Source organism: Somniosus microcephalus, chromosome 6, assembly GCF_052327205.1.
Source record: "Somniosus microcephalus isolate GS21.2 chromosome 6, FLI_Smic_1.0, whole genome shotgun sequence".
Classification (NCBI taxonomy): Eukaryota; Metazoa; Chordata; class Chondrichthyes; order Squaliformes; family Somniosidae; genus Somniosus; species Somniosus microcephalus.
The window spans coordinates 134,609,265-134,635,721 of NC_140992.1; the positions used below are offsets into that span (position 1 = coordinate 134,609,265).

The 26,457-nt window shown below is 47.8% G+C and overlaps 1 protein-coding gene across 6 annotated transcripts in view; it reads right to left on the reverse strand.

Annotated features, from left to right (window-relative positions):
• LOC147116086 (histone deacetylase complex subunit SAP130-like) overlaps nucleotides 1-26,457 on the reverse strand; it is an 80,925-nt gene that overhangs the window by 49,023 nt on the left and 5,445 nt on the right. For 5 of the 6 annotated variants that reach the window (XM_085990804.1, XM_085990800.1, XM_085990799.1 and 2 more), the window contains exons 2-8: nucleotides 19,824-19,950; nucleotides 5,855-6,111; nucleotides 4,360-4,428; nucleotides 2,545-2,712; nucleotides 2,262-2,394; nucleotides 1,405-1,520; nucleotides 411-535 (exon numbers count right to left, since the gene is read on the reverse strand). In XM_085990804.1, coding sequence (XP_085846930.1) covers nucleotides 411-535; nucleotides 1,405-1,520; nucleotides 2,262-2,394; nucleotides 2,545-2,712; nucleotides 4,360-4,428; nucleotides 5,855-6,111; nucleotides 19,824-19,944 — 989 coding nt within the window. In that variant the 5' untranslated portion in view covers nucleotides 19,945-19,950. The remainder of the gene's footprint in view (nucleotides 1-410; nucleotides 536-1,404; nucleotides 1,521-2,261; nucleotides 2,395-2,544; nucleotides 2,713-4,359; nucleotides 4,429-5,854; nucleotides 6,112-19,823; nucleotides 19,951-26,457) is intronic. The other variant, XM_085990803.1, reaches the window with a different exon arrangement.

A 26,457-nucleotide genomic window follows, 5' to 3' on the forward strand; every position in this document is an offset into this window, starting at 1 on the left:
TTACCGCAGCCAGAGAAGGAATGAGTCCGAGAACCCTATCAGTGTTCCCAGACTCATTTCTCTTGTGGGGCTGTCAAAACTTTGGACAGACTCCAGTGTCAACAGTCGCAGTCTTCTGGAAGCAAGATATGGCATTTCAAGCAAACTGAAATCCAGCATTCCAATATAATCACTGTAACACACCAATTACTGCACAGTACAAAGGCAATTAATTGGCCATGAATAACTAAGACACCCCGAAGACGTAAAAGACACTAGATAAACCAAAGTTCTTTCTTCACATTAAGGAAACTTCGCCATGCAAGTATTTAAATACATACAGCATCAGTAACTAGTACCCAGATGTTCAAAAAGTGCCACTAGCAGAGCGGTTATGCAAGAAATCCCTTCTTGGATTTTGTTTTAATTACCTGTGTGCTACATCTGTCCCATGAGCTGCTGCTGTTGTAATGACAGGAGACTGGGCTCGTGTTGCAGATACCGGTGCTACCACTGCTGGAGGGATTGCTGTAGAAGTGGTCGAAGGAGGGCGGGACTGCCAAACAAAGAGCAAGATTCAATCTCAACACATTTAAACATCTGGTCATAAGGTGGGGGTCAACTATTCATAAAATACTACAGAACAGAAGGAGGCCGTTTGGCCCGTCGTGTCTGTGCCAGCTCTTTGAAAGAGCTATCCAATTAGTCCCACTCCCCTGCTCTTTCCCCATAGCTCAGCAACATTTTCCTTTTCAAGTATATATCCAATTCTCTTTTGAAAGTTACTACTGAATCGGCTTCCATCACCCTTTCAGGCAGTGCATTCCAGATCATAACTCTATTGTACACAAGTCTCCTTCAGTTTGAGAGACAGGAGCCACTCAAGCGATGAGCTGCTGTCCAATCTACACAATACATCCAGGCAGCAGACGTAGTCACTGCTCCCCCTGCTGTCAAATACACCCTAATGAGGGCTCCAGCAAGACATCCAACCCAGGGTGAAAAGTTGTCTCAGGAGAGGTTGGAAACTGGAACCTACAGGTGGGAAAGGAGTGAAGAGAGAAGGTGGAGCAAGACAATGGACGGATTTTTTCTTGGCAAGAGTTGGGGCGGGGGGAGGTGGAGTTGCGGAAGCCAATGAAGCCAGCAAGGAGGGCACGACAGCAAGCTACCCTTGAGCTGATGAAGGTGTGGATAAGGGTTGCGGCAATGGATGTGATGAGGTGGGCATTTAAACAGAAGGTGGAAAAAGATATTCTTGACTATGAAACTGGTGTATGGTAGACAGCCACAGGAAGAGACCATGTCTTTAAAAGTTTAACTGGAAGAGAAGACTGACTCTGCCAGCTCACAATATCACTACAGCTCCATCACAATAAAAGTTTTGGTATAACAGGGGCTCGTTATTTAGAGTTACGTGGTTACCTGTATAGGTAGGTGCACAGCAGCCTGAGGATTCCCTGCTGTTGGTAACGGTGCTGGAGCAGGACGCAGGACTGTAGTTACTTTGGAACTTGATATTGCTGCTGCTACTGCTGCACCTATGGAAGATATCATTTCATATCAAAAAGTTGCACCTCATCAGTCTCTCAGAAGCATCGAAAAGTGCCTCACCTGCAATGAATTATTTGAAGTGCATTGACTGCAGAGAGTCATTTTCACACCAAAAAAGTCACAGTCTAACTGAATGGCAAGCTAATCTGTAATGTGTTGGTTGAGGGATGCAGGTGGATCAGGGCACCAGGAGATATCCCTGCTTCTCTTTGAATAATGCAGTGGGATCTTCACTGTCCATCTATATTTTCTTTCCAAACTAGCTGGGTACCAGTGTGAAGTGGGGCTTCAATCCACAGCCTCCAGACCCTGGGGGCAGCGCTACCAAGGACAGTCAAGCTGACGAGTATGATTATCTTTCAATTAGCTTTACTGAACTGAGATTGCTGGAACAGCCACTGTCAAGTACAGGTTCTATGTGTGGACCTAAAAGTAGGACGAGCTAGTTGGGCTCTCAGTTTTATTGGTTTGTGGAAAGATATGATACAAGTGAAGTTACCACATGCATACAATTTATAAAAATGTCCATGACCCAAAAAAACAGGAATTGTGCATTAATCATCACAGTACACCATCAGAAAACCCTATCCGTAGGTTGAACGTTGGACAATGCAACAGTTCACCTTTTGTTAAGGATATTTAACAGAACAAAAAGAAACCTACAATGTTAACTGTAACAATCCATCACTGCGCACGCACACGCACACAGTCCAGATGTACTGCATTACCTCTAGGCACATGGGATGAGAACATCTGTGTCTGCGCTGTGGACGGTCCAATGTGAAGTGAAGCTGGAACAGAGTTTCGGATGATTGACATTTGCACGTTGGTGCCCATCAGATGAGGGATGTTGGGATGTCCCTGGGAAGGAGGAGATCATCCAGAATCAAGATACAATAACTGAAATCACAATCACTGGACGGAATGGTTTGCTCCTGTTTAGGGAGTGCTTGGGCATACCTGTGAATTGGCATTTGGGGGATGGAACAAATGGGAGCTTCGTGCTCTTACCTGCTGCCCGCTGATTGTAGCCACGGGGATTGCAGAGGCCTGTGGTACGCCGGTGTCCATGCTAACAGTTACATGTCCTGAAACCTTAGGAGGAACAGTCAAGTGTCCCAGGCCAGATGATGGAGCTGGAGCAATGGGCCGACTAGGCAAGGGCGTCTTCAGTGTTGTCTGGGAAAACAAAACTACAATCTGACTTTGTGCAAAAAAGCAAAAATGGCAATAGTGGGGCTAGGAGAAGCTGGCAAGGCTTCAGTTCGTTTGGAATTTTCACAAATATGCATGTTTGGGAGCAGGACAGATATTACCACAGGTGCAGCGCCTCAGCACACCTGTTAGAAGGGTCTCAGATGTGTCAACGGTAATTCTGTGAATCTTCAAAAAAAATATTTCAGTTAAATGCTGATGGCATCATGTGGGAACTGGCTTGGAAGAATCAGAGCTCGACAGTGATCAGGTTACCATATCACTACAGGTATTAATTCAGCTCCCTCACACCATCAGGTTCAGTAGCTCCTCTCACAGGTCTCCCAATGACATGGTCAGCATTCCTGATTTAAAAGCAGGCTCAAATATTAAAAATACAAAGAAAAAGGCTCTCAGTGGCTCAGTTGATAAAGTGTGGAACTGAGGAAGAAAATTTCAGGCTCATGGTCTATGATCAGCCAGGAGAGTGGTAGAGGCTTACAATGGGCCTCAACACACTTGTACTGGGGGTAGGGAGGGGGAAAGAGAGCAGGGAAATTAAACCAGGGTTCCCACTCATCACTAAAGAGCAATTACTGTTGGAAAACTCTGACTTTTAGCGCCAGATGAAGGCAGAATGATAATTGGCTGCAACGCCCACCATGACACCCAGGCAAGTCTCATGCAAGAAGAATGGTTGCAGGGGTGAGGCAGAGATACACCACCATGGGAGGCCAGCATTAGCCTTCAGGAGAAAAAGGGAAGAATATGAAAGGAGAAATTAACCAAATGCTGTTATAGTTAATGAAAGTTTTAGAACCAATGACAATCCAGAGGAAGAAATAGTTCAAGACTTTAAATCTTAAAGGTAGAATTCTGCATGTGACATACATAGCCTGGGTTTTCTGATGAGGGTGGACCTCCAGCAGAGCAGGATTCTGGGTCCTGGGGCCATTTATACATGGAAAGTGAGCCAGTCTGGGCAGGGGGGGGGCGGGGGGGGGGGGGCTGGAGAGAGAGAGGGCGAGCGTGGGGAGAGACCTACTGTGGCAGGCACCCAAGGGCCGGCATGGTGGGAGGCAAAATGTTTTCTTTCCAATTTAGCTGGGTAGCTGCACAACCACCCTTCAAGAGCTACAACAGGCCCCTTGACCCTTCTTCCTCCGAGACACCCTCCACCCCCCCGTGAACGCTGAACACCGGCTACAAACAGGTGGCCCCAGCATCCAATCAGGGCAGGAAGCAGGAAACAAACAAGAGGGCGGATTTTAATCGAATTTGCGTGTGCCTACCCACATATGGGCGGGTGCGTTCTCGACCACTGGGTCTGCCCGACCAGGACAGGGGAGATGGGTTTGGGGGCAGTGGGGCAAGCAAGTTTCTACCTGCATCCAACAACAACAACAACAAAAAAAATCAGCACAGAATCTAGCCCCATCTCTTCCCAACACAACTGTGGGAGGAAGCAACAACAGCATAATCCAAACTGCAGACCATTTGTTGGCAGCAGCTCACACGTGACTCTAAAAGATGCTAGCTACCTCTCAACAAAACATATTAAAAACACGTCAAATGTTATTTATTATGTGGCAACCAGCTGTCAGATTTTTGGGAAGGGTTTCATTTACTTACCGCTGGAAACAATATAGGGCTGGTATTGTTACGCTGGGGTCCGAGAACCTGGACAGCCCTAGCTGAGAACTAAAATAAGAGTGCGTTACTTATTGGAACACACTGACAAGGCTCAAAATACAAGTTCTCTGTTCATGTTGTCAGGCAGTAAGCATGTCTATTTCATAGTGAAGTCATGGATTCCTCTACTAGGACCATTTAACTCACTTAACAGGGATAGTGCCCTACTAGATCTTACATTATATTCAGATGGGCCCCTGGAAAATTCTTAATATATTTAAAGTCTCGTTTATAGCGTGCAACAACTTTAAATGTGTCCCTAGCACAAAAAAATGGTCATTCTTTTCTGATTGCTAATTAAAAAACATGCTATTTGGAATCATTCCTCTTGGGGGAAAAAAAGTTACAATCAAAGAGTTTCCATATTTGTTGATTCACCAAAAGCAACATCCCAGAAGATGCACGAGTCATTCTGAAATAATTGAGCCAGTCTGACAGTGTTCAGTGCTGACAGGCCAAAGGAATAGTGATTGGACTTCACTCAGGATAATAAGCCCAGCTTCATGTCCTTTCTCGAAATCGTAGGACTGGAAAGAACCACATCCAGCACACCAACTTTTGCAAGGCATACAAGCTCCAAGAGGTTTTGCAACTACTTGCTTTGCTACATTGCTGAGTTTGGTTGTACTGGTGGGAGTGGAATTTGAAGATGACATGTCGCCAAGTGCGTTGACTTCGGAGCATTCCTGAGCCACAGCAGGTCTGCAAGGCCACTAGGAACAGGAGGAGGCCATTCAGCCCCTTGAGCCTGCTCCGCCATTCAATTAGATCATGGCTGATCTGTACCTCAATTCCATTTACCCGCCTGTTTCACATCCTTCAATACCCTTACCTAACAAAAATCTGTTGATCTCAGTCTTGAAAGCTCAAATTGTCCCCCAGCATCCAACAGCTTTGCGGGGAGAGTTACAGATTTCCACTACTCTGTGAGAAATTGTTTCCTGATCGAAATGGCCTAGCTCTAATTTTAATATTATGCCCCCTTGTTCTTGACTCCCCCACCAGAGGAAATCGTTTTTCTGTATCTAACATATTGAATCCCTTTATTATTTTTAAACACTTTGATTAGATCACCCCTTAATCACCCAAACCCAAGTGAGTACAAGCCAAGTTTATGCAACTTGTCCAGATTAGTTAACCTACTAAGCAACGATCAGAAAGTACAGAGAAACAATAACCAGTTGCAGGGTGCTGGGCAGACAACTATAGCGCTGCCACATCCCAAAATGGAGTGCTGCCGGCATCAAAACAAAACCACCTGGGATGCTCACTGATGCAATGATGAATGGAACACTGGCAGTAAACAGGAGCATGGCTGATGCCAGCCTCAAATCCATCTCAGTTGCATGCTTAAGGTCACATGGCCATGCTTCCTGGACCTTGATCAGAAAACCCAGAGGGTCCTGTTAACCACTGTTAAAAGAAGTCTGCATACCTTCATTAGTCCTTCCGGGAAAGAAAGCTGAGTGGCCTGTGCGAGGTGTGAGGGAGGAGCACCCAGAGTTACAGGCACCCCAGACTGCTGCATGTGGTGCTGGGCTGCTGTTAGTGGCTGCGCATGAGTCTGCACCTGTGGGTAAGGCCTAACTACGACAGTCTCCTGTTTCTCATCTCGGAATGGCAGTGAAGATATAGGGTTAGAATGTTCACGGGGCAAGTGTTCCAAATCCCGATTCATCTCCTCACTGGCAGCTAGAAGTAAACAGAAAATAGCAATCAATCCACACAGTAAAACTATCAGGGTTCCGACTTCACTGATCCCAACTTAATACCTGCCTTTGAGAAATTAACCCTTGCACCGGTGTTTAAAAAATTCATTCTTGGAAATCGCTGGCAAGGCCAGCATTGATTGCCCCATTAGAGTTGCCTGAGGTGGCAGGTCGTCTTCTTGAAATAACTGGGTGACTTGCTAGGCCACTTCAGACAGCAGTTAAAAATCAACCACATAGACCAGACTGGGTAAGGACGGCAGGTTCCCTTCCCTAAAAGGACATCAGTGAAACAGTTGGGTTTTTACGACAATCCAACAGCTTCATGGTCACTTTTGCTGATACCAGCTTTTTATTTCCAGGTTTTGTTTTAGAAAACATAGAAAAATAGGAGCAGGAGTACACCATTCGGCCCTTCGAGCCTGCTCCACCATTCAACACGATCATGGCTGATCCTCTATCTCAATACCATATTCCCGCTCTCTCCTCATACCCCTTGATGCCTTTTATGTCTAGAAATCTATCTCCTTCTTAAATATATTCAGTGACTTGGCCTCCACAGCCTTCTGTGGTAGAGAATTCCACAGGTTCACCACCCTCTGAGTGAAGACATTTTTCCTCATCTCAGTCCTAAATGTCCTATCCTGTATCCTGAGACTGTGACCCCTCGTTCTAAACCCCCCCCCCAGCCAGGGGAAACATCCTCCCTGCATCCAGTCTGTCTAGCCCTGTCAGAATTTTATACATTTCAATGAGATCCCCTCTCATTCTTCAAAACTCTAGTGAATACAGGCCTAGTCAACCCAATCTCTCCTCATACGACAGTCCTGCCATCCCAGGAATCAGTCTGGTGAACCTTCGCTGCACTCCCTCTATGGCAAGTATATCCTTTCTTAGGTAAGGAGACCAAAACTGCACACACTACTCCAGGTGTGGTCTCACCAAGGCCCCGTATAACTGTATAAGACATCCTTGCTCCTGTACTCAAATCCTCTTGCAATGAAGGCTAACATACCATTTGCCTTCCTAACTGCTTGCTGCATCTGCATGTTTGCTTTCAGTGACTGGTGTACAAGAACACTCGGGTCCCTTTGTACTTCAATATTTCCCAATCTATCACCATTTAAATAATACTCTACCTTTATTTTTCCTACCAAAGTGGATAACTTTACATTTATCCACCTTATACTGCACCTGCCATGTATTTGCCCGCTCACTGAAACTTGCCTAAATCGCCTTGAAGCCTCTTTGCATCCTCCCCACAACTCTCAATCCCACCTAGTTTTGTGTCGTCAGCAAACTTGGAAATAATACATTTGGTTCCCTCATCCAAATCATTGATATATATTGTGAATAGCTGGGGCCCAAGCAATGATCCCTCCAGTACCCCACTAGTCACCGCCTGCCACCATGAAAGAGACCCATTTATTCCTACTCGGTTTCCTGTCTGTTAACCAATTTTCAATCCCATGTGCTTTAATTTTGCACACCAACCTCTTGTGGGACTTTATCAAAGGCCTTCTGAAAATCCAAATACACCACATCCACTGGTTCTCCCTTATCTATTCTACCAGTTACATCCTCAAAAAACTCCAGTAGGTTTGTCAAACACAATTTCCCTTTCATAAATTCATGTTGACTGTCTAATCCCATTGATATTTTCTAAGTGTCCTGTTATCACATCCTTTATAATCCATTGATGTATTGAAATGTTTGTTTCTGTGACAGAGTTATCTGCTGGAGACAGGGAGTACCATTCAATGTTATCAAACAATAAATGGGAATTAATATTTGGGATGCATGAAACATTGGGACTAGCAGTTTACAAGAGATTAGATAAAGGTCGCTGCTGAGCTGACAGTTTCTTACATGGTCCGGTAAACAGAGCTGAGTGCTGCAGCAAATAATAGAGCAGGAGAGCTGAGCTCCAGTTGAGGCAAATGGAACGATGGTCAGTGACTGTGGGTTAGAGTGGGGGAATCAGCCCAGGTTCCCGCTCCTGATCATTACCCAGTGACCCTGGGTTAGTGTGGGGAATCAGCCCAGGTTCCTGCTCCTGATCATTACCCTGTAACCCTGGGTTAGTATGGGGGAATCAGCCCAGGTTCCCGCTCCTGATCATTACCCAGTGACCCTGGGTTAGTGTGGGGAATCAGCCCAGGTTCCTGCTCCTGATCATTACCCAGTGACCCTGGGGTAGTGTGGGGGAATCAGCCCAGGTTCCTGCTCCTGATCATTACCCAGTGACCCTGGGTTAGTGTGGGGAATCAGCCCAGGTTCCTGCTCCTGATCATTACCCAGTGACTCTAGTTTAGTGTGGGGAATCAGCCCAGGTTCCTGCTCCTGATCATTACCCTGTAACCCTGGGTTAGTATGGGGGAATCAGCCCAGGTTCCTGCTCCTGATCATTACCCAGTGACCCTGGGTTAGTGTGGGGAATCAGCCCAGGTTCCTGCTCCTGATCATTGCCCAGTGACCCTGGGTTAGTGTGGGGAATCAGCCCAGGTTCCCGCTCCTGATCATTACCCTGTAACCCTGGGTTAGTATGGGGGAATCAGCCCAGGTTCCTGCTCCTGATCATTACCCAGTGGCCCTGGGTTAGTATGGGGGAATCAGCCCAGGTTCCTGCTCCTGATCATTACCCAGTGACCCTGGGTTAGTATGGGGGAATCAGCCCAGGTTCCCGCTCCTGATCATTACCCTGTAACCCTGGGTTAGTGTGGGGAATCAGCCCAGGTTCCTGCTCCTGATCATTACCCTGTAACCCTGGGTTAGTATGGGGGAATCAGCCCAGGTTCCCGCTCCTGATCATTACCCAGTGACCCTGGGTTAGTGTGGGGAATCAGCCCAGGTTCCCGCTCCTGATCATTACCCTGTAACCCTGGGTTAGTATGGGGGAATCAGCCCAGGTTCCTGCTCCTGATCATTACCCAGTGACCCTGGGTTAGTATGGGGGAATCAGCCCAGGTTCCTGCTCCTGATCATTACCCAGTGACCCTGGGTTAGTATGGGGGAATCAGCCCAGGTTCCCGCTCCTGATCATTACCCTGTAACCCTGGGTTAGTGTGGGGAATCAGCCCAGGTTCCTGCTCCTGATCATTACCCTGTAACCCTGGGTTAGTATGGGGGAATCAGCCCAGGTTCCCGCTCCTGATCATTACCCAGTGACCCTGGGTTAGTGTGGGGAATCAGCCCAGGTTCCTGCTCCTGATCATTACCCAGTGACCCTGGGTTAGTGTGGGGAATCAGCCCAGGTTCCTGCTCCTGATCATTACCCTGTAACCCTGGGTTAGTGTGGGGAATCAGCGCAGGTTCCTGCTCCTGATCATTACCCTGTAACCCTGGGTTAGTGTGGGGAATCAGCCCAGGTTCCCGCTCCTGATCATTACCCAGTAACCCTGGGTTAGTGTGGGGAATCAGCCCAGGTTCCTGCTCCTGATCATTACCCTGTAACCCTGGGTTAGTGTGGCGGAATCAGCCCAGGTTCCTGCTCCTGATCATTACCCAGTGACCCTGGGTTAGAGTGGGGGAATCAGCCCAGGTTCCTGCTCCTGATCATTACCCTGTAACCCTGGGTTAGTATGGGGGAATCAGCCCAGGTTCCTGCTCCTGATCATTACCCAGTGACCCTGGGTTAGAGTGGGGGAATCAGCCCAGGTTCCTGCTCCTGATCATTACCCAGTGACCCTGGGTTAGTGTGGGGAATCAGCCCAGGTTCCTGCTCCTGATCATTACCCAGTGACCCTGGGTTAGTATGGGGGAATCAGCCCAGGTTCCCGCTCCTGATCATTACCCTGTAACCCTGGGTTAGTGTGGGGAATCAGCCCAGGTTCCTGCTCCTGATCATTACCCAGTGACCCTGGGTTAGTGTGGGGAATCAGCCCAGGTTCCCGCTCCTGATCATTACCCAGTGACCCTGGGTTAGTGTGGGGAATCAGCCCAAGTTCCCGCTCCTGATCATTACCCAGTGACTGTGGGTTAGTGTGGGGGAATCAGCCCAGGTTCCCGCTCCTGATCATTACCCATTGACTGTGGGTTAGTGTGGGGGAATCAGCCCAGGTTCCTGCTCCTGATCATTACCCAGTGACCCTGGGTTAGTGTGGGGAATCAGCCCAGGTTCCTGCTCCTGATCATTACCCTGTAACCCTGGGTTAGTATGGGGGAAATCAGCCCAGGTTCCTGCTCCTGATCATTACCCAGTGACCCTGGGTTAGTGTGGGGGAATCAGCCCAGGTTCCCGCTCCTGATCATTACCCAGTGACCCTGGGTTAGTGTGGGGGAATCAGCCCAGGTTCCTGCTCCTGATCATTACCCTGTAACCCTGGGTTAGTATGGGGGAAATCATCCCAGGTTCCTGCTCCTGATCATTACCCTGTAACCCTGGGTTAGTATGGGGGAATCAGCCCAGGTTCCTGCTCCTGATCATTACCCAGTGACCCTGGGTTAGTGTGGGGGAATCAGCCCAGGTTCCCGCTCCTGATCATTACCCAGTGACCCTGGGTTAGTGTGGGGGAATCAGCCCAGGTTCCTGCTCCTGATCATTACCCTGTAACCCTGGGTTAGTATGGGGGAAATCAGCCCAGGTTCCTGCTCCTGATCATTACCCAGTGACCCTGGGTTAGTGTGGGGAATCAGCCCAGGTTCCCGCTCCTGATCATTACCCAGTGACCCTGGGTTAGTGTGGGGAATCAGCCCAGGTTCCCGCTCCTGATCATTACCCAGTGACTGTGGGTTAGTGTGGGGGAATCAGCCCAGGTTCCCGCTCCTGATCATTACCCTGTAACCCTGGGTTAGTGTGGGGAATCAGCCCAGGTTCCTGCTCCTGATCATTACCCTGTAACCCTGGGTTAGTGTGGGGAATCAGCCCAGGTTCCTGCTCCTGATCATTACCCAGTGACCCTGGGTTAGTATGGGGGAATCAGCCCAGGTTCCCGCTCCTGATCATTACCCTGTAACCCTGGGTTAGTATGGGGGAATCAGCCCAGGTTCCTGCTCCTGATCATTACCCAGTGACCCTGGGTTAGTGTGGGGAATCAGCCCAGGTTCCCGCTCCTGATCATTACCCAGTGACCCTGGGTTAGTGTGGGGAATCAGCCCAGGTTCCCGCTCCTGATCATTACCCTGTAACCCTGGGTTAGTATGGGGGAATCAGCCCAGGTTCCCGCTCCTGATCATTACCCAGTGACCCTGGGTTAGTGTGGGGAATCAGCCCAGGTTCCTGCTCCTGATCATTACCCAGTGACTCTAGTTTAGTGTGCACTTAGAAAATATCAATGGGATTAGACAAAGCCATCCCCTACATTACCACTACTGTTTGGAGGCCTATAGACAACTCCCACCAATTCAAATTCTCAGTCTGCCACGGTGGGATTTGAACTCACCTTCTCCGGATTATGAGTCCAGGCGGATTACTAATCCATAATATAACCGCACCCACCAGTTTCCAGGGCTTAGATGAAGAAATCAATCTATGGTGTGATTTGTGCAGACTTTACTGCTCTCCCTTCAACTAGAGGGATGAGGATTCCCATTCAGCCCACCTTAGCACATCCTCCCATCGAGCCAACCAATTGTTTTAGATGATTCCAGGTTTCACCTCTGCTACCCTACCCACATTAAAAAAGCCTTTCACAACCTCAGCACATCCCAAAGCGTTTTACAGCCAATTAAGCCAGGAATGAAGCAGAAAGCTTGCATGGATGCAAACGCCAGTCCACTTCTGAGCAATCTTACTCACCATCACCAAATTCCCCCTCCCCCACCATCAACATCCTGGGATCACCATTGACCAGAATCTTAACTGGACCAGCCACACAAATATTGTGGCTTTAAGAGCAGGTCAGAGGCTAGGACTCACCATGGCGAGTGACTCACCTCCCGATTCCCCAAAGCCTTTCCACCAGCTACAAGACACAAGTCAGGAAGTGATGGAATACTCTCCATTTGCCTGGATGAGTGCAGCTCCAACAACACTTAAGAAGCTCGACACCATCCAGAACAAAGTAGCCCACTTGATCAGCACACCATCCACCAGCTTAAACGTTCACTCCCTCCACCACTGGCGCACTGTGGCTGCAGTGTGCACTACCTACAAGATACACTGCAGAAACTCGCCAAGACTTCTTCAACAGCATCTCCCAAAGCCGTGACCTCTACCACCTAGATGGACAAGGGCAGCAGGCACATGGGAACACTATCACCTTCAAGTTCCCATCCAAGTCACACATCATCCTGACTTGGAAATATATCACCGTTCCTTCATCGTTACTGGGTCAAAATTCTGGAACTCTCTACTTAACAGCACTGTGGGATACCTCTACCACACGGACTGCAGCGGTTCAAGGCGGCGGCTCACCACCACCTTCTCAAGGATAATTAAGGATGGGCAATAAATGTTGGCCTTACCAGCGATGCCCACATCGCACATGAATAAAAAAAAATATTGCCACCCACTCCCTCCCCCTGGCAGAGGCTCAGATTAGCCAGTGGATGGCCAATGTACAGAAATATACCAACTGCAAGAATGTGCATTTATATAGCACCTTTCATGTCCTCATGACATCTCAACTCACTCCATGGACAATGTATGATGTCTTAAAGTGTAATCACTTTTGCAGGTTGCTAATTTGCACACAGCAAGGTCCCAGCTAATCTGTTTTTAGTGTTGCTTGGGGTGGGTGGGGGGGGGGGGCGGTGAAGAATGTTGGCCAGTAAACTGGGAGAACTCCTTACTCTTCTCTGAAAAAGTGCCATGCAGATCTCTTGCATCCACCTGAACATACAGTTTTAGCATCTTGTATAAAAGACAACCCCTCCGGCAATGCAGCACTCCCTCAGTACTGCACTGAAGTATCAGCCTAGACTATGTGCTCAAGTTCTGAAGTGGGACTTAAACTCATAACCTCAGAGGCCAGAATGTTACTGCTAAGCCAAGCTGAAATCAAATGAGTAAAACGAGAGGGTACTTCTTCTTACTATTTCTCGGGATGTGGGAGACTTTGACTGCTCTGATAACAGTGGCTTGCTATGCCATCTCTGAGGGTATTGAGAGTGAACCACATAGTGTGGGCCAGACTGCACAGGGGTGGCAGGTTCCATTCCCTGAAGTACATTAGTGAACCAGGTGGGCTTATACAACAGATTACCCGATTTACTGAATTCAAAATTACAACTTGCCATGGTGGCATTTAAATGTCCGGATTGTCAGTCCAGTGTCATAACCACTACGTCACCAGACTAACATCCATGGTTAACATCTACCATCATATACTCATCGCTGGGTTACAGTTCTTTGAGCTGGTTGTTAAGGTAGAAATACAGGAATGCATGAAATGAGAAAGGGCTTACTCCTTCCACAGACACGTACAATCTACCATCTCACTCTCTGTAAACTTGAGCTCATCCAAAACTCTGCATGCCTATATTTTAACTCGCACCAAGTTCCGCTCAACAATCTCCCTTGTGCTCGTTGATCTACATTGGTTCCCGGTCCGCAATGCCTCGATTTTAAAATGATCAATGTGTTCAAATCCTCCGTGGCCTTGCCTCCTCCCCATCTCTGTAATCTCTTCCAGCCCTACAACTCAGATCTCTGCGCATCCCCAAATTTTGTCTGATAATGCTCCTGTGAAACGCCGTGGGACATTTTACTACATTGAAGGCGCTATATAAATACAAGTTTCTGTTGCATTCAACAAAAGTTCTCCATTAATGCCCTACGATCCCCAAATGTTGAAAACCTCCAGAATACCTGTCCATCCCCACTGGTCTCCGCTGTTCCGCTTTGGTGAGCTGTCCTCCAGATGGGAATCCTAGCCCCACCCCACCCCCAGCACAGGAACCATCATGATCCGTGAAGCTCCTTCAATACAGTGCATACTTATCCCTTCATTCTCATTCCTGGGGTCAAGGTAGAAGCGTTCACGTCGCGGCCCTGTTTCAACCAATTCTACCACAACTAGGGTTGCAAAATTCTGGGAATTTTTAAAAAGAGGAAACTTTCCATGGGAATTTTCAGGAATTTTGAGTTTTTTTGCACACTGATGGTTTTTGTCTCTGGCCCTTATATTATCTTTGTCGTCAAAATAGACATACTGTTCCATACAAATAAAAACAGGCTTTCAAAACTTTATTTAGGTTATAATTTTGAACTTTATTGAACCCCCACAAAAAAGACCCATCTAAAATAAAATAAAAAGAGCGTCAGCTTATTTAGCCTGTAATTTGTCCTTATTATGTCCCTTTGAGTCTTCTACTCATGAGTCTTCTACTCCTCATTGCTCCTCCTGATTCTCTGACGTGTCCATTTCCTCCTCTGTGTCAGTGTCTAGCTGTGTGGTGGACACTTCTGTATCTGGCTCAATAAGTTGTAGGTTCACCCGGATAGCCACCAGTTTCTCCACTCTCTTGTTAGTCAGCCTGTTGCGCACCTTTGTATGCGTATTCCCAAAAAGTGACCAGTTTCGTTCAGAGGCCGCTGATGAAGGTGGGATTTGGAGTATCACTGATGCAATAGGTGACAGGGCCTCAGATGCACAAAGTCCCTTCCACCAGGTATGTGCACTGATATGCTTGCATGATTCCCATATCCCATTCCAAAGGCCTTGCTTGGTAGAGAACTTTGCCAGACTTCCCAGAACTTTGCCCACATCCAGATTGAGATGGTGTGAGAGGGTAGAAATCACACTGTAAGCGCTGTTGATCTGTTCTCCAGAAAGTATTGGTCTCCCAACATGCTTTGGGTCCAGCATGTATGCTGCAGCATGAATCGGCTTGACACAAAATTCTTGACGCATCTGTATGAATTGAACAATTGCCTTCTCCTCTGCTTTGAGCAGCAGGGATGTGGGTAGGGCAATGCTGATTTGTTCTTTTAAATCAGTAAAAAGCCTGAGAACATCTGACAAGACAGCGTCATCTCCTTCAATCTGAGCAATTGCAGATGCTACTGGTGAGAGTAGTTTAAGGCTGCTAACCACTCTCCCAAAACACATCATCCAGCAGTATTTTCTTGATGGTGGTTTCCATATCCCCAGACTGGGATATTGCCATTTCTTGCAGCGACTCCTTACCCTCCAGAAGGCTGTTGTACATTATGACAACACCACCCCATCTAGTGTTATTGGGCAGCTTCAGTGTGGTGTTCTTGTTCTTTGTCATTTGCTTGGAGTTGTAGGTTGCTTCAACTACCTGTTTTCCCCTGACATACTTAGCAACTTGCTTGGCTCTCTTGTACAGTGCTTCCATGGTTCTCAAACCCATGATGTCCTTGAGGAGCAGGTTAAGCCCATGAGCTGCGCACCCAATAGACGTAATATGAGTGAAGTTGTTGCATTTGGATAATTGCTGCTGCATCTTTGTGGCATTCTTTACATATGGCTTTCTACAGTGTTTGCACATGTACACAGTCTTTCCATCTTTAATGCCTGGGGTAAAATGCTTCCACACATCCGACAGTAAACGTGGCATTGTTCTATGCAGAGAAATAAAGGGCATTTATCTCTGTGTCGAACTGCGGTCGATCAGCACGATTGCAACAGGGTGAGTACATTTTTGCTGATGCTCCATGTGATGGAAGCATGACCTGTACACACACGACGCTACATCACCAATAGTGTATTATTTTGTATATTTTAAATTGAAGGACAACAGAGTTCAACAAGTAACTGGTTTATTTGGTATAAAGTCTGATTTACTTACTGCATCATCACAACATCAGCAGAAAACAAAATGACTTCCCTCAGGACCCCTAACCTGGATCTTAAAAAAACTATAGCAGTCTTACAGATGCCTGCAGGCCAATCACAATTCGATATGCAAATATTACAAATAGAGGGAGCTAATCGCTCATCCACCCATCCAACCAATCAGGACACATTTGTTCAGTCACACACAAAACTTGTAATTATTAAAACAAGCCAAGTAAGAAGATAAACATATATTGATTAAGAAATTCCTTAATAATTAAGATTCCATCTCTGAGTAATTTTGAGAGAGGACCTGTGGAAAAAAAATACAAAAAAAACAATATTATGCTAGCATGTGCTTTTTTGGGCAAAATTCCCAAAATTCCCAAGCTAAACTTCCCGTGGAAAATTTCCAGAAATTTACCGGAAACTTTCCACCCCTTTGCAACCCTAACCACAACCACGCACAGCAAGTAGTGGATACATCGATTTCGTACCGCGAATTTGATCAAGTACCAACATCATGCCTGAAGACGGAAGTAGTCGTCGATGTCAGAAACACGGGTCTTTTTCAAGACCGGCATTGACTGTTATATCTGCTAATGTTGAAGGGTTCTCTATAGCTAAACAAAACATCCTCGCTACATTATGCAATGAGTTGGAGTGTGATGTCCTCTGCCTGCAGGAGACACATAGAGGAAGTGAGAACAACCGCCCAAAAATACCAGGAATGGTCCTGGCTATTGAAAGACCTCATCGACAATATGGCAGTGCTGTATTTGTTTGAGCTGGTTCAGTTGTAGAAGCCACTTCTAAAACAGAGGAGGACAACATCGAAATTCTAACCGTAGAGCTAAGCAAAGTAGTAGTGACCTCAGTGTACAAGCCACCTGGCACAGATTTCAGCTTCTCTAACCCTGTACCCAACCTGCACAATAAACCACAGATCATCATTGGAGACTTTAATAGCCACAGTACCCAATGGGGGTACAAGGAGACTAACAACGATGGAGAAGCAGTCAAAGAATGGATGGACGCTAACCAGCTTAGTCTCATCCACGATCATAAATTGCCAGCCTCCTTCCACAGTGCCCGCTGGAAGTGTAGATATAATCCAGATCTTGCCATTGCCAGCAACGACATCGCTGGCCTCTGCAAGAAGCTTGTCACAGACCCAATACCACAGACACAACACCGTCCTATTGGTATCCAGGTAAATGCAGCAGTGTTACCAACCGTCATACCATTCAAAAGGCGCTTCAACTTCAAGAAGGCCGATTGGAACGGTTTCACACGAGCACTTGACCGCAAGGTTAAACGCATTAAACCACTACCTGAGCACTACAACCTCTTTGCAAAAGCGGTCCAAAAAACAGCTAGAAGGAAGATCCCCCGAGGTTGCAGAGTACACTACATCCCTGGTCTCACCAAGGAGAATGCTGAACTCTACTGGGAGTATGTCTCAATGTTTGAATCTGACCCCTTCGCAGAGGAAACAATATCTACTGGTGAGAGGGTGATGTTAAATATCTCTCAAGAACGTCAAAACACCTGGAACACCTTGATAGAGACAACAGATCTTACAAAAAACAGCAAGAAGGCATGGTCTCTCATACGCAAACTTGGAGGTGATCCCAAGAAAGCTGCCCAACATCCAAATGTGTCTGCTAACCAAGTTGCACACCAGTTGCTCCTAAATGGAAAAATCAACAAGAAACAACCAAGAGCACAACTAGATAGGAAGAAGTACAGCGATGATCCTGGCTTCACTAGACCATTCACCATGGAAGAGCTGGAAACTGGTACATCTAATCTAAAACACGGGAAAGCAATTGGTCTTGACAACATAGCAGATAAAGCATTTTGGGCAGCAAGCAAAGAAGTGGCTCCTACAATTGTTCAACCACTGTCTGGCAACACACAAGCCACCTAATATCTGGCAGAAGGCACATGTAATAGCACTATTAAAGCCTGGAAAAGATCCCTCAGATCCTAAGAGTTTTCGGCCAATTTCACTGCTTTGCCACACCTATAAGCTGTTTGAACGCCTGATACTCAATAGGATAGCACCAACTGTAGATGAGAAGATCATTCCAGAGCAAGCAGGTTTCCGCCCCGGCAAATCAACAACAAGCCAACTGCTCAACCTCACACAACACATCGAAGATGGTTTTGAGCAATGGATGGTAACAGGTGCTGTTTTTGTAGACCTGTCAGCAGCATACGATACAGTGAACCATAGACATCTCCTCTGCAAGATTCTAGAGATGACAAAAGACATTCACTTAACAGAGCTGTTAGAAAGCATGCTTCAGAATCGGCGGTTCTATGTTGAACTAGGTGGGAAGCGCAGCAGGTGGCGTATTCAGAAGAATGGTCTTCCTCAGGGAAGCGTGCTTGCACCGCTGCTGTACAACATCTACACGAATGACCAACCTATAGACGGTGTCACGCGCCGTTTTATATATGCTGATGACTTATGTGTCACTGCCCAAAGCACTGATTTTAACACCGCGGAGAAAACGCTTTCTGAGGCCTTGGAGGGACTAAAATCCTACTATGAAGAAAACCACCTTCGCGCAAACCCATCAAAGACGCAAGTTTGTGCATTCCACCTCAGAAACCGTGAAGCCAAACGCCAGTTGAAAGTAACCTGGTGTGGAGCAACACTGACGCATTGCGAGCACCCTATCTACTTAGGAGTCACCCTTGACCGATGACTCACCTTCAAGAACCACATCGAGAAGACAAAGGCAAAAGTGAGCGCACGAAACAACATCCTGAATAAGCTCACTAACACAAGATGGGGAGCAAGCCCGAAAACATTGCGAACCAGTGCACTTGCTTTTTGCTATTCCACTGCCGAATACGCCTGCCCTGCATGGGAAAGGTCTACTCATGCCAAGAAGATGGATGCCATTCTGAATGCAAGCTGCCAATTTATCACAGGTTGCTTAAAACCAACAAACACCAACAGCCTATATATCCTGGCGGGTATCGCTCCCTCTGATATAAGAACGGTAGCCAGCAAGAAAGAGCGACTCCGTCAAACATCAGATGAGAGGCACCCTCTGCATTGTCATACACCTACACCCAGCCGCCTAAAGTCAAGGAAGAGCTTCATGAACAGTGTTGTTCCATTACAATCAACCTCATCTGAAGCCCGCATCGCCTTGTGGAAAGACCGGCTCGCCAGTCTTGAACAACCCCCAGCGATGGAAATTTTACCTGATGAAAGCCTTCCCCCAGGAGCTAATTGCAACTGGACAATCTGGAAGTGCCTTAACAGACTTAGGACCGGTGTAGGTTGCTCAAAGGTGTCACTAAGCAAATGGGGATATTCAACCAGTCTGAAAACTTGTGAATGTGGAACTGAGGCACAGACTATGCAACATCTCCTGCAATGCCCATCGTTAGAGGAACCCTGCACTGTTGCAGATCTTGCCGAATCCAACAACAAGGCACAAAAATGTGTCCAGTTCTGGCTGAGCTATGTATAGACTGTCCGTGGACACGATAAGAAGATTCTCATTCCTAATCAAACATTTATCCAACACAGATAAAAATTGTGGAAACATGCAGTTTATGCACCAGGATCTAGAAGGAGAGACAGGTTAAGGTTTTGGACAGAGGGTTGGTAAAGACTTAACAACACAGCTCAAAACATTAACATGTCACACTTTCCTTTTTCAGATGTTGACAGGTCTTCTGTATGTCAATTTAAGACTTCAATTTAACAGAAATTGTAAAAAAAAACTTACAAGTCTGCACAGATTAACGGTTCATCCATCTCCTTTGTTTGTGGGGCACTGCTGTGTACAAAATGGCTGCCATATTCACCCAATTAAGTCATCTCACTTCAAAGCAATTCATTGCACGTGAAGTGCTATGGGATGTTTGAGTAACACGAGTAAGTGCCAGCCTACCGCTTCCATGACAAGCCCTTCACCACAAATTAAGTTAATTTACACAGAGACTCATGAGGAATAGGCAGCTGCTTTCCATTTACCTGTTATGGTGTTGCTTGGTGCCCCTGCACCACTGCTATTCTGCACGCTGGTGATGGAAGGCTGGCCGGCTCCCAGGCCCGAGGAAGGCACACCAGGCCGTGGAAACTGCTGGGTGCTCATTGGATCCTGCAATAAAACCACAGCGGAGGGGGGAGAATTAAACTGTTGTGGTATTTTTCTCAATGAGCACGAGAGACCCAATATGTATGGAATTAAATAACTTGCCAAGGATCACCAAAAGGCATATCTGCGTAAAATTCCTTTCAAAGCCATAGACTAAAACATGGCTGGAAATTGCTGAATGCCTGTTTTTGTTTGACCAGAAAAAGTAACACTGGATCGTCCCAGAAACAGAAAAACAATTCTAAGAGTGCCCCTTTTCTGTTCAGGAGGCACAACTTTCAAAGAGCCGGCACAGGCACGATGAGCCAAATGGCCTCCTTCTGTGCTGTATCATTCTATGATTCTAACTAATAGAATAATTTAGCCATGTCTAGTTTGAACAAACTCAATCTAAATCAGAGTCTTATCGCCTGAGTCTACCAGACACTTGATTCCTTGCAGTGCCCACCAGTCACAGAAAGCCCCAAGCGTATATCGCATGCTCCCTCTCCAGGGCTACCTGGGCATGGACAAGACCACAGAAGAGGGGCAGGCAGCCAGAGCGATCCCTCCCCTGACCTGCGCTCACCCGGGACCAGTGAATATTTTTGGTGCGGCCTGAAGTTGAACTTCCTCGTGTTTTGATTCTACAGACACACTGTTCCTAAATTCCTGCTCCTCACTTGGACACCAAACTCTCCCATTCACCAAACTCTCCCATTCACATCCATAACTTACTTCTTCAGCTTCATTTTCCAGTCCTTTCTTGAGCCACTCAAAAAGCTCTCTTCACTCAGCTTAAGGCACCAACTGTTACAAAACTAGGAAAGTTTTCCATCTTTAAGGAAACTATCCAAGGGTGAAATGCAATGCTCAGTTCAGCTTCACAAGTGAATATCAGTAAGACTTCATTACACAGTGCTGTCCCCATTTAGTGCAAGGGCATCCAAAAGTTTTTTTTCCTGTGGGCTGTGCAGTGCATTCCAGAGTCTCAGGGACCACATCATAGAATCATAGAGCACAGAGGAGGCCATTCGGCCCATTGTGCCAGCTCTTTGAAAGAGATATCCAATTAGTCCCGCTCCCTTGTTCTTTCCCCATAGCCCTGTAAATTTCTCCTTTTCAAGTATTTATCCAATTCCCTTTTGAAAATTATTGAATCTGCTTTCACAACCCTTGCGGTGCATTGCAGATCATAATAACTCACTGCCTAAAAATTTCTCTCATTTCACCCTTGGTTCTTTTGCTGATTATCCTAAATCTGTGTCCTTTGGTTACCGACCCTCCTACCAGTGGAAACAGTTTCCCCCTATCTACTCTATCAAAACCCCTCATAATTTTGAACATCTCTATTAAAATCTCCCTATAATCTTCTCTGCTCTAAGGAAAACAATCTCAGCTTCTCTAGTCTCTCCATATAACTGAAGTCCCTCATTCCTGGTACCAGAGAGTTTTGAACACAAATACAAGAAAGTCATGCTAAACCTTTATAAATCTCTGGTTAGGCCTCAGCTGGAGTACTGTGTTCAATTCTGGGCCTTGGAGAGGGTGCAGTGGAGGTTTACCAGGATGATGGACTTCAGTTATGTGGAGAGATTATAGAGAAGCTGGGATTGCTTTCTAAGAGCAGAGAAAGTTAAGGGGAGAATTAATAGAGGTGTTCAAAATTATATGGGGTTTTGATAGAGTAGATAAGGAGAAACTGTTTCCTCTGGCAAGTGGGTCGGTAACCAGAGGTCATAGATTTAAAATAATTGGCAAAAGAACTAGAGGGGAAATGAGGAGAAATGTTCACACAGAGGGCTGTTAAGATCGGGAACATACTACCTGAAATGTTGGTGGAAGCAGATTCCATAGGAACTTTCAAAAGGCACTTGGACATGTATTTGAAGAGGACTAATCTGCAGGGTTATGGGACTAAACTGGTTATCTCTTTCAAGGATCTGGCACAGGCACGTTGGGCCAATTCGCCTCCTGCTGTGCTGTAAGATTCGATGATTCATTCTGAGAAATCTCCACTACACCCTCTCCAAGGCCTTGACATCTTTCCTAAAGTGTGGTGTCCAGAATTAAACAATATTCCAGCTGAGGCCTAACCAGTGTTTTATAAAGGTTTACCATAACTTCCTTGCTTTTGTGCTCTATGCCTCTATTTATAAAGCCAAGGATCTCGTGTGCTTTTTAACAGCCTTCTCAACTTGTCCTGCCCAGAACTGGACACAATACTCTAGCTTAGACCTAACCAGAGATTTATACAGCTTTACATGTAAAGTGTGAATCTACGTTCCCATTACTTGCAGATATCTCATGCACCCAAGACAGATCTCGGTATCCACCAACTCGACATCACTAAAAACAGCCTGTCCAAACCTCCAGGCCCATTAACAGGTCAAAGCATTAATAAATATCAATGCAAATAGGAATGAGTTGCCAGGGATTCGAGGATCAGTTTGTGAGGGCTCAAGGGTAATGTGATGCCCTAGACCAAGAAATCCCTGACTCAGCATTCCCATCAGTGGGACATGATGCCAAATGAGAGGGTGCTTGAAATATGAAAAAGTGACAAGACTGATTAATAGTGAGAAAAATAGCATGTTGTGGTCACATTATTCAGAAGTCACAGGGATGGCTGAGAGTATTATTGTCTGGAATAGTTGATGGTAATAGATCAAGAGGGATGCAAAGAGCATCATGGCTGCATGATGTAATGGGATGGGCAGGTTAACATCCAGGACCAATACAATTCTCTTGTGAAAAGATTAGAATTTATGGAAGGTATTGTCTGCTAACCTCAGGCAGAGTGAGGAAGAGAAAGAGATTTCTAATTTTAAGCAGAGATATGAACATTTTATTACCTGTATTATAGTTTTCTCTTCAGATACAATGTTCTACTAAAGTGTTAGTGAGACGGGGAGGGAGACAGTTGCCTCCCCATAAATAAAACTGCCCAGGATCTCACTGTGTCTCCCCCCCCTCTCACTCCCCAGGATCTCACTGTGTCTACCCCCCTCACTCCCCAGGATCTCATTGTGTCTCCCCCCCTCACTCCCCAGGACCTCACTGTGTCTCCCCCCCTCACTCCCCAGGACCTCATTGTGTCTCCCCTCTCACTCCCCAGGACCTCACTGTGTCTCCCCCCCTCACTCCCCAGGATCTCACTGTGTCTCCCCCCCTCACTCCCCAGGACCTCACTGTGTGACTCCCCAGGACCTCACTGTGTGACTCCCCCCCTCACTCCCCAGGACCTCACTGTGTCTCCCCCTCTCACTCCCCAGGACCTCACTGTGTGACCCCCCAGGACCTCACTGTGTCTCCCCCCCTCACTCCCCAGGACCTCATTGTGTCTCCCCTCTCACTCCCCAGGACCTCATTGTGTCGCCCCTCTCACTCCCCAGGACCTCACTATGGCTCCCCCCCTCACTCCCCAGGACCTCACTATGGCTCCCCCCCTCACTCCCCAGGACCTCACTGTGTCTCCCCCCTCACTCCCCAGGACCTCATTGTGTCTCCCCCCTCACTCCCCAGGACCTCACTGTGTCTCCCCCTCTCACTCCCCAGGACCTCACTGTGTGACCCCCCAGGACCTCACTGTGTCTCCCCCCCTCACTCCCCAGGACCTCATTGTGTCTCCCCTCTCACTCCCCAGGACCTCACTGTGTCTCCCCCCTCACTCCCCAGGACCTCACCGTGTCTCCCCCCTCACTCCCCAGGACCTCACCGTGTCTCCCCCTCTCACTCCCCAGGACCTCACTGTGTCTCCCCCTCTCACTCCCCAGGACCTCACTGTGTCTCCCCCTCTTACTCCCCAGGACCTCACTGTGTGACTCCCCAGGACCTCACTGTGTCTCCCCCTCTCACTCCCCAAGACCTCAGTGTCTCCCCCCCTCACTCCCCAGGACCTCACCGGTGTCTCCCCCTCTCACTCCCCAGGACCTCACTGTGTCTCCCCCTCTCACTCCCCAGGACCTCAGTGTGTCTCCCCCTCTCACTCCCCAGGACCTCACTGTGTGACTCCCCAGGACCTCACTGTGTGACTCCCCAGGACCTCACTGTGACTCCCCAGGACCTCACTGTGACTCCCCAGGACCTCACTGTGACTCCCCAGGACCTCACTGTGTGACTCCCCAGGACCTCACTGTGTCTCCCCCTCTCACTCCCCAGGACCTCAGTGTGTGACTCCCCAGGACCTCACTGTGTGACTCCCCAGGGCCTCACTGTGTGACTCCCCCTCACTCCCCAGGACCTCACTGTGTGACTCCCCAGGACCTCACTGTGTGACTCCCCAGGACCTCACTGTGTCTCCCCTCTCACTCCCCAGGACCTCACTGTGTCTCTCCTTCTCTCTCACCACCACTGCCTAGGTCTCACTTTTTTTATGGCCTTTTTCTACTCAAAGCACTGGGGCTCATTTCTAGAGGGATAGAATTAAAAAGCAGAGACGTTCTGTTTAACTTGAATAGAATCGTGGTTAGACCTCACTTGGAGTAGTGTGAACAGTTCTGGTCTCCATTTTAAAAAAAGGATACAGAGGCACTCCTCCACCCTCACCTTAAACAACAAGTGCGAGGAGCTCATGGACTTCTTTGTCACTAAGATTGAGACCATCCGATCAGCTGCCTCTGCTACTTCCCTCCCTTCCCCCAGCTCACCAGGCCAAACTTCCTCTAAGGTTTCCCCCCTGCTCCAGCCCTGAACTCCCATCATTCTCTAGTTCCTCCCCTCAGATATCTGCGCGCCTCCAGTTCTGGCCCCTTGAGCATCCCCGATTTTAATCGCTCCACCACTGGTGGCCGTGCCTTCAGCTGCCAAGGCCCCAAGCTCTGGAATTCCCTCCCTAAAACTCTCTGCCTCTCTTTCCCCCTTTAAGATGCTCCTCAAAACCTACCTCTTTGACCATCTGTCCTAATATCTTCTTATGTGGCTCGGTGTCAAATTTTGTTTGATAACGCTCCTGTGAAGCACCTTGGGATGTTTTACTATGTTAAAGGCGCTATATAAATGCAAGTTGTTGATTCCAGAACGGAGAGGCTATACCGATCAGGAAAGATTGAAAAGGCTGGTGCTCTTTTCTCTAGAAAGGAGAAGGCTGAGGGGTGACCTGATGGAGGTCTTCAAGATTATGAAAGTGTTTGATAGGGCAGACGCAGAGAAGATGTTTCCACTTGTGGGCAAGACCAGAACTAAGGGCCATCACTATAAGATAGGCACTAATACATCCAATAGAGAATTCAGGAGCAACTTTACCAAGAGAGTGGAGAGAATGAGGAACTCACTATCACAAGCAGTAGTTGAGGCAAATAGCATAGATGCATTCAAGAGAAAACTAGGTAAGTACATGAGGGAGAAAGGAATAGAAGGATATGCTGATGGGGTTAGATGAAGAGGGACAAGAGGAGGCGTGAGTGGAGCATAAACACCAGCATAGACCTATTGGGCCGAATGGCCTGTTTCTGTACAGTAAACACTTTGTAACTAAACACTGATGTGTCTCTCCCCATCTATCTCTCTCTGTTTCTCCCTCCCTCTCACTATCTGGGGCCTAATGTGTCTCTCCCCCTCTCTCACCAACACTGTCCAGGGCCTGACGTGTCTCTCCTCTCTCTCTCTCGCTCACTGCCCAGGCCCTGATGTGTCTCTCTCTCTCTCTCTCTTCCATGAACACTGCCCAGAGCCTGATGTGTCTCTCCTCCTACCCGGGGCCTGATGTGTCTCTCACCAACACTGTCCAGGGCCTGACGTGTCTCTCCTCTCTCTCTCTCACTGCCCGGGCCCTGATGTGTCTCTCTCTCTTCCATGAACACTGCCCAGGGCCTGATGTGTCTCTCCTCCTACACGGGGCCTGATGTGTCTCTCACCAACACTGTCCAGGGCCTGACGTGTCTCTCTCTCACTGCCCGGGCCCTGATGTGTCTCTCTCTCTTCCATGAACACTGCCCAGGGCCTGATGTGTCTCTCCTCCTACCCCGGGGCCTGATGTGTCTCTCACCAACACTGTCCAGGGCCTGACGTGTCTCTCCTCTCACTGCCCAGGCCCTGATGCGTCTCTCTCTCTCGCTCTTCCATGAACACTGCCCAGGGCCTAATGTGACTCTCCTCCTCTCACACTGCCCAGGGCCTGATGTGTCTCTCTCTCTCACTGCCCAGGGCCGGATGTGTCTCGCCCCCTCTCTCTCTCATTGCCCAGGGCCTGATGTGTCTCTCCCCACCCCCCTTTCTCACTAACACTGCCCGGGGCCGGATGTGTCACTCCCCCTCCTCTCTCACTAACACTGCCCAGAGCCTGATGTGTCTCTCTCTCTCACTGCCCAGGGCCGGATGTGTCTCGCCCCCTCTCTCTCTCATTGCCCAGGGCCTGATGTGTCTCTCCCCACCCCACTTTCTCACTAACATTGCCCGGGGCCGGATGTGTCTCACCCCCTCTCACTGCCCAGGGCCTGATGTGTCTCTCTCTCTCACTGCCCAGGGCCTGATGTGTGTCTCCCCCCCCCACCCCTTTCTCACTAACACTGCCCAGGACCTGATGTGTCTCTC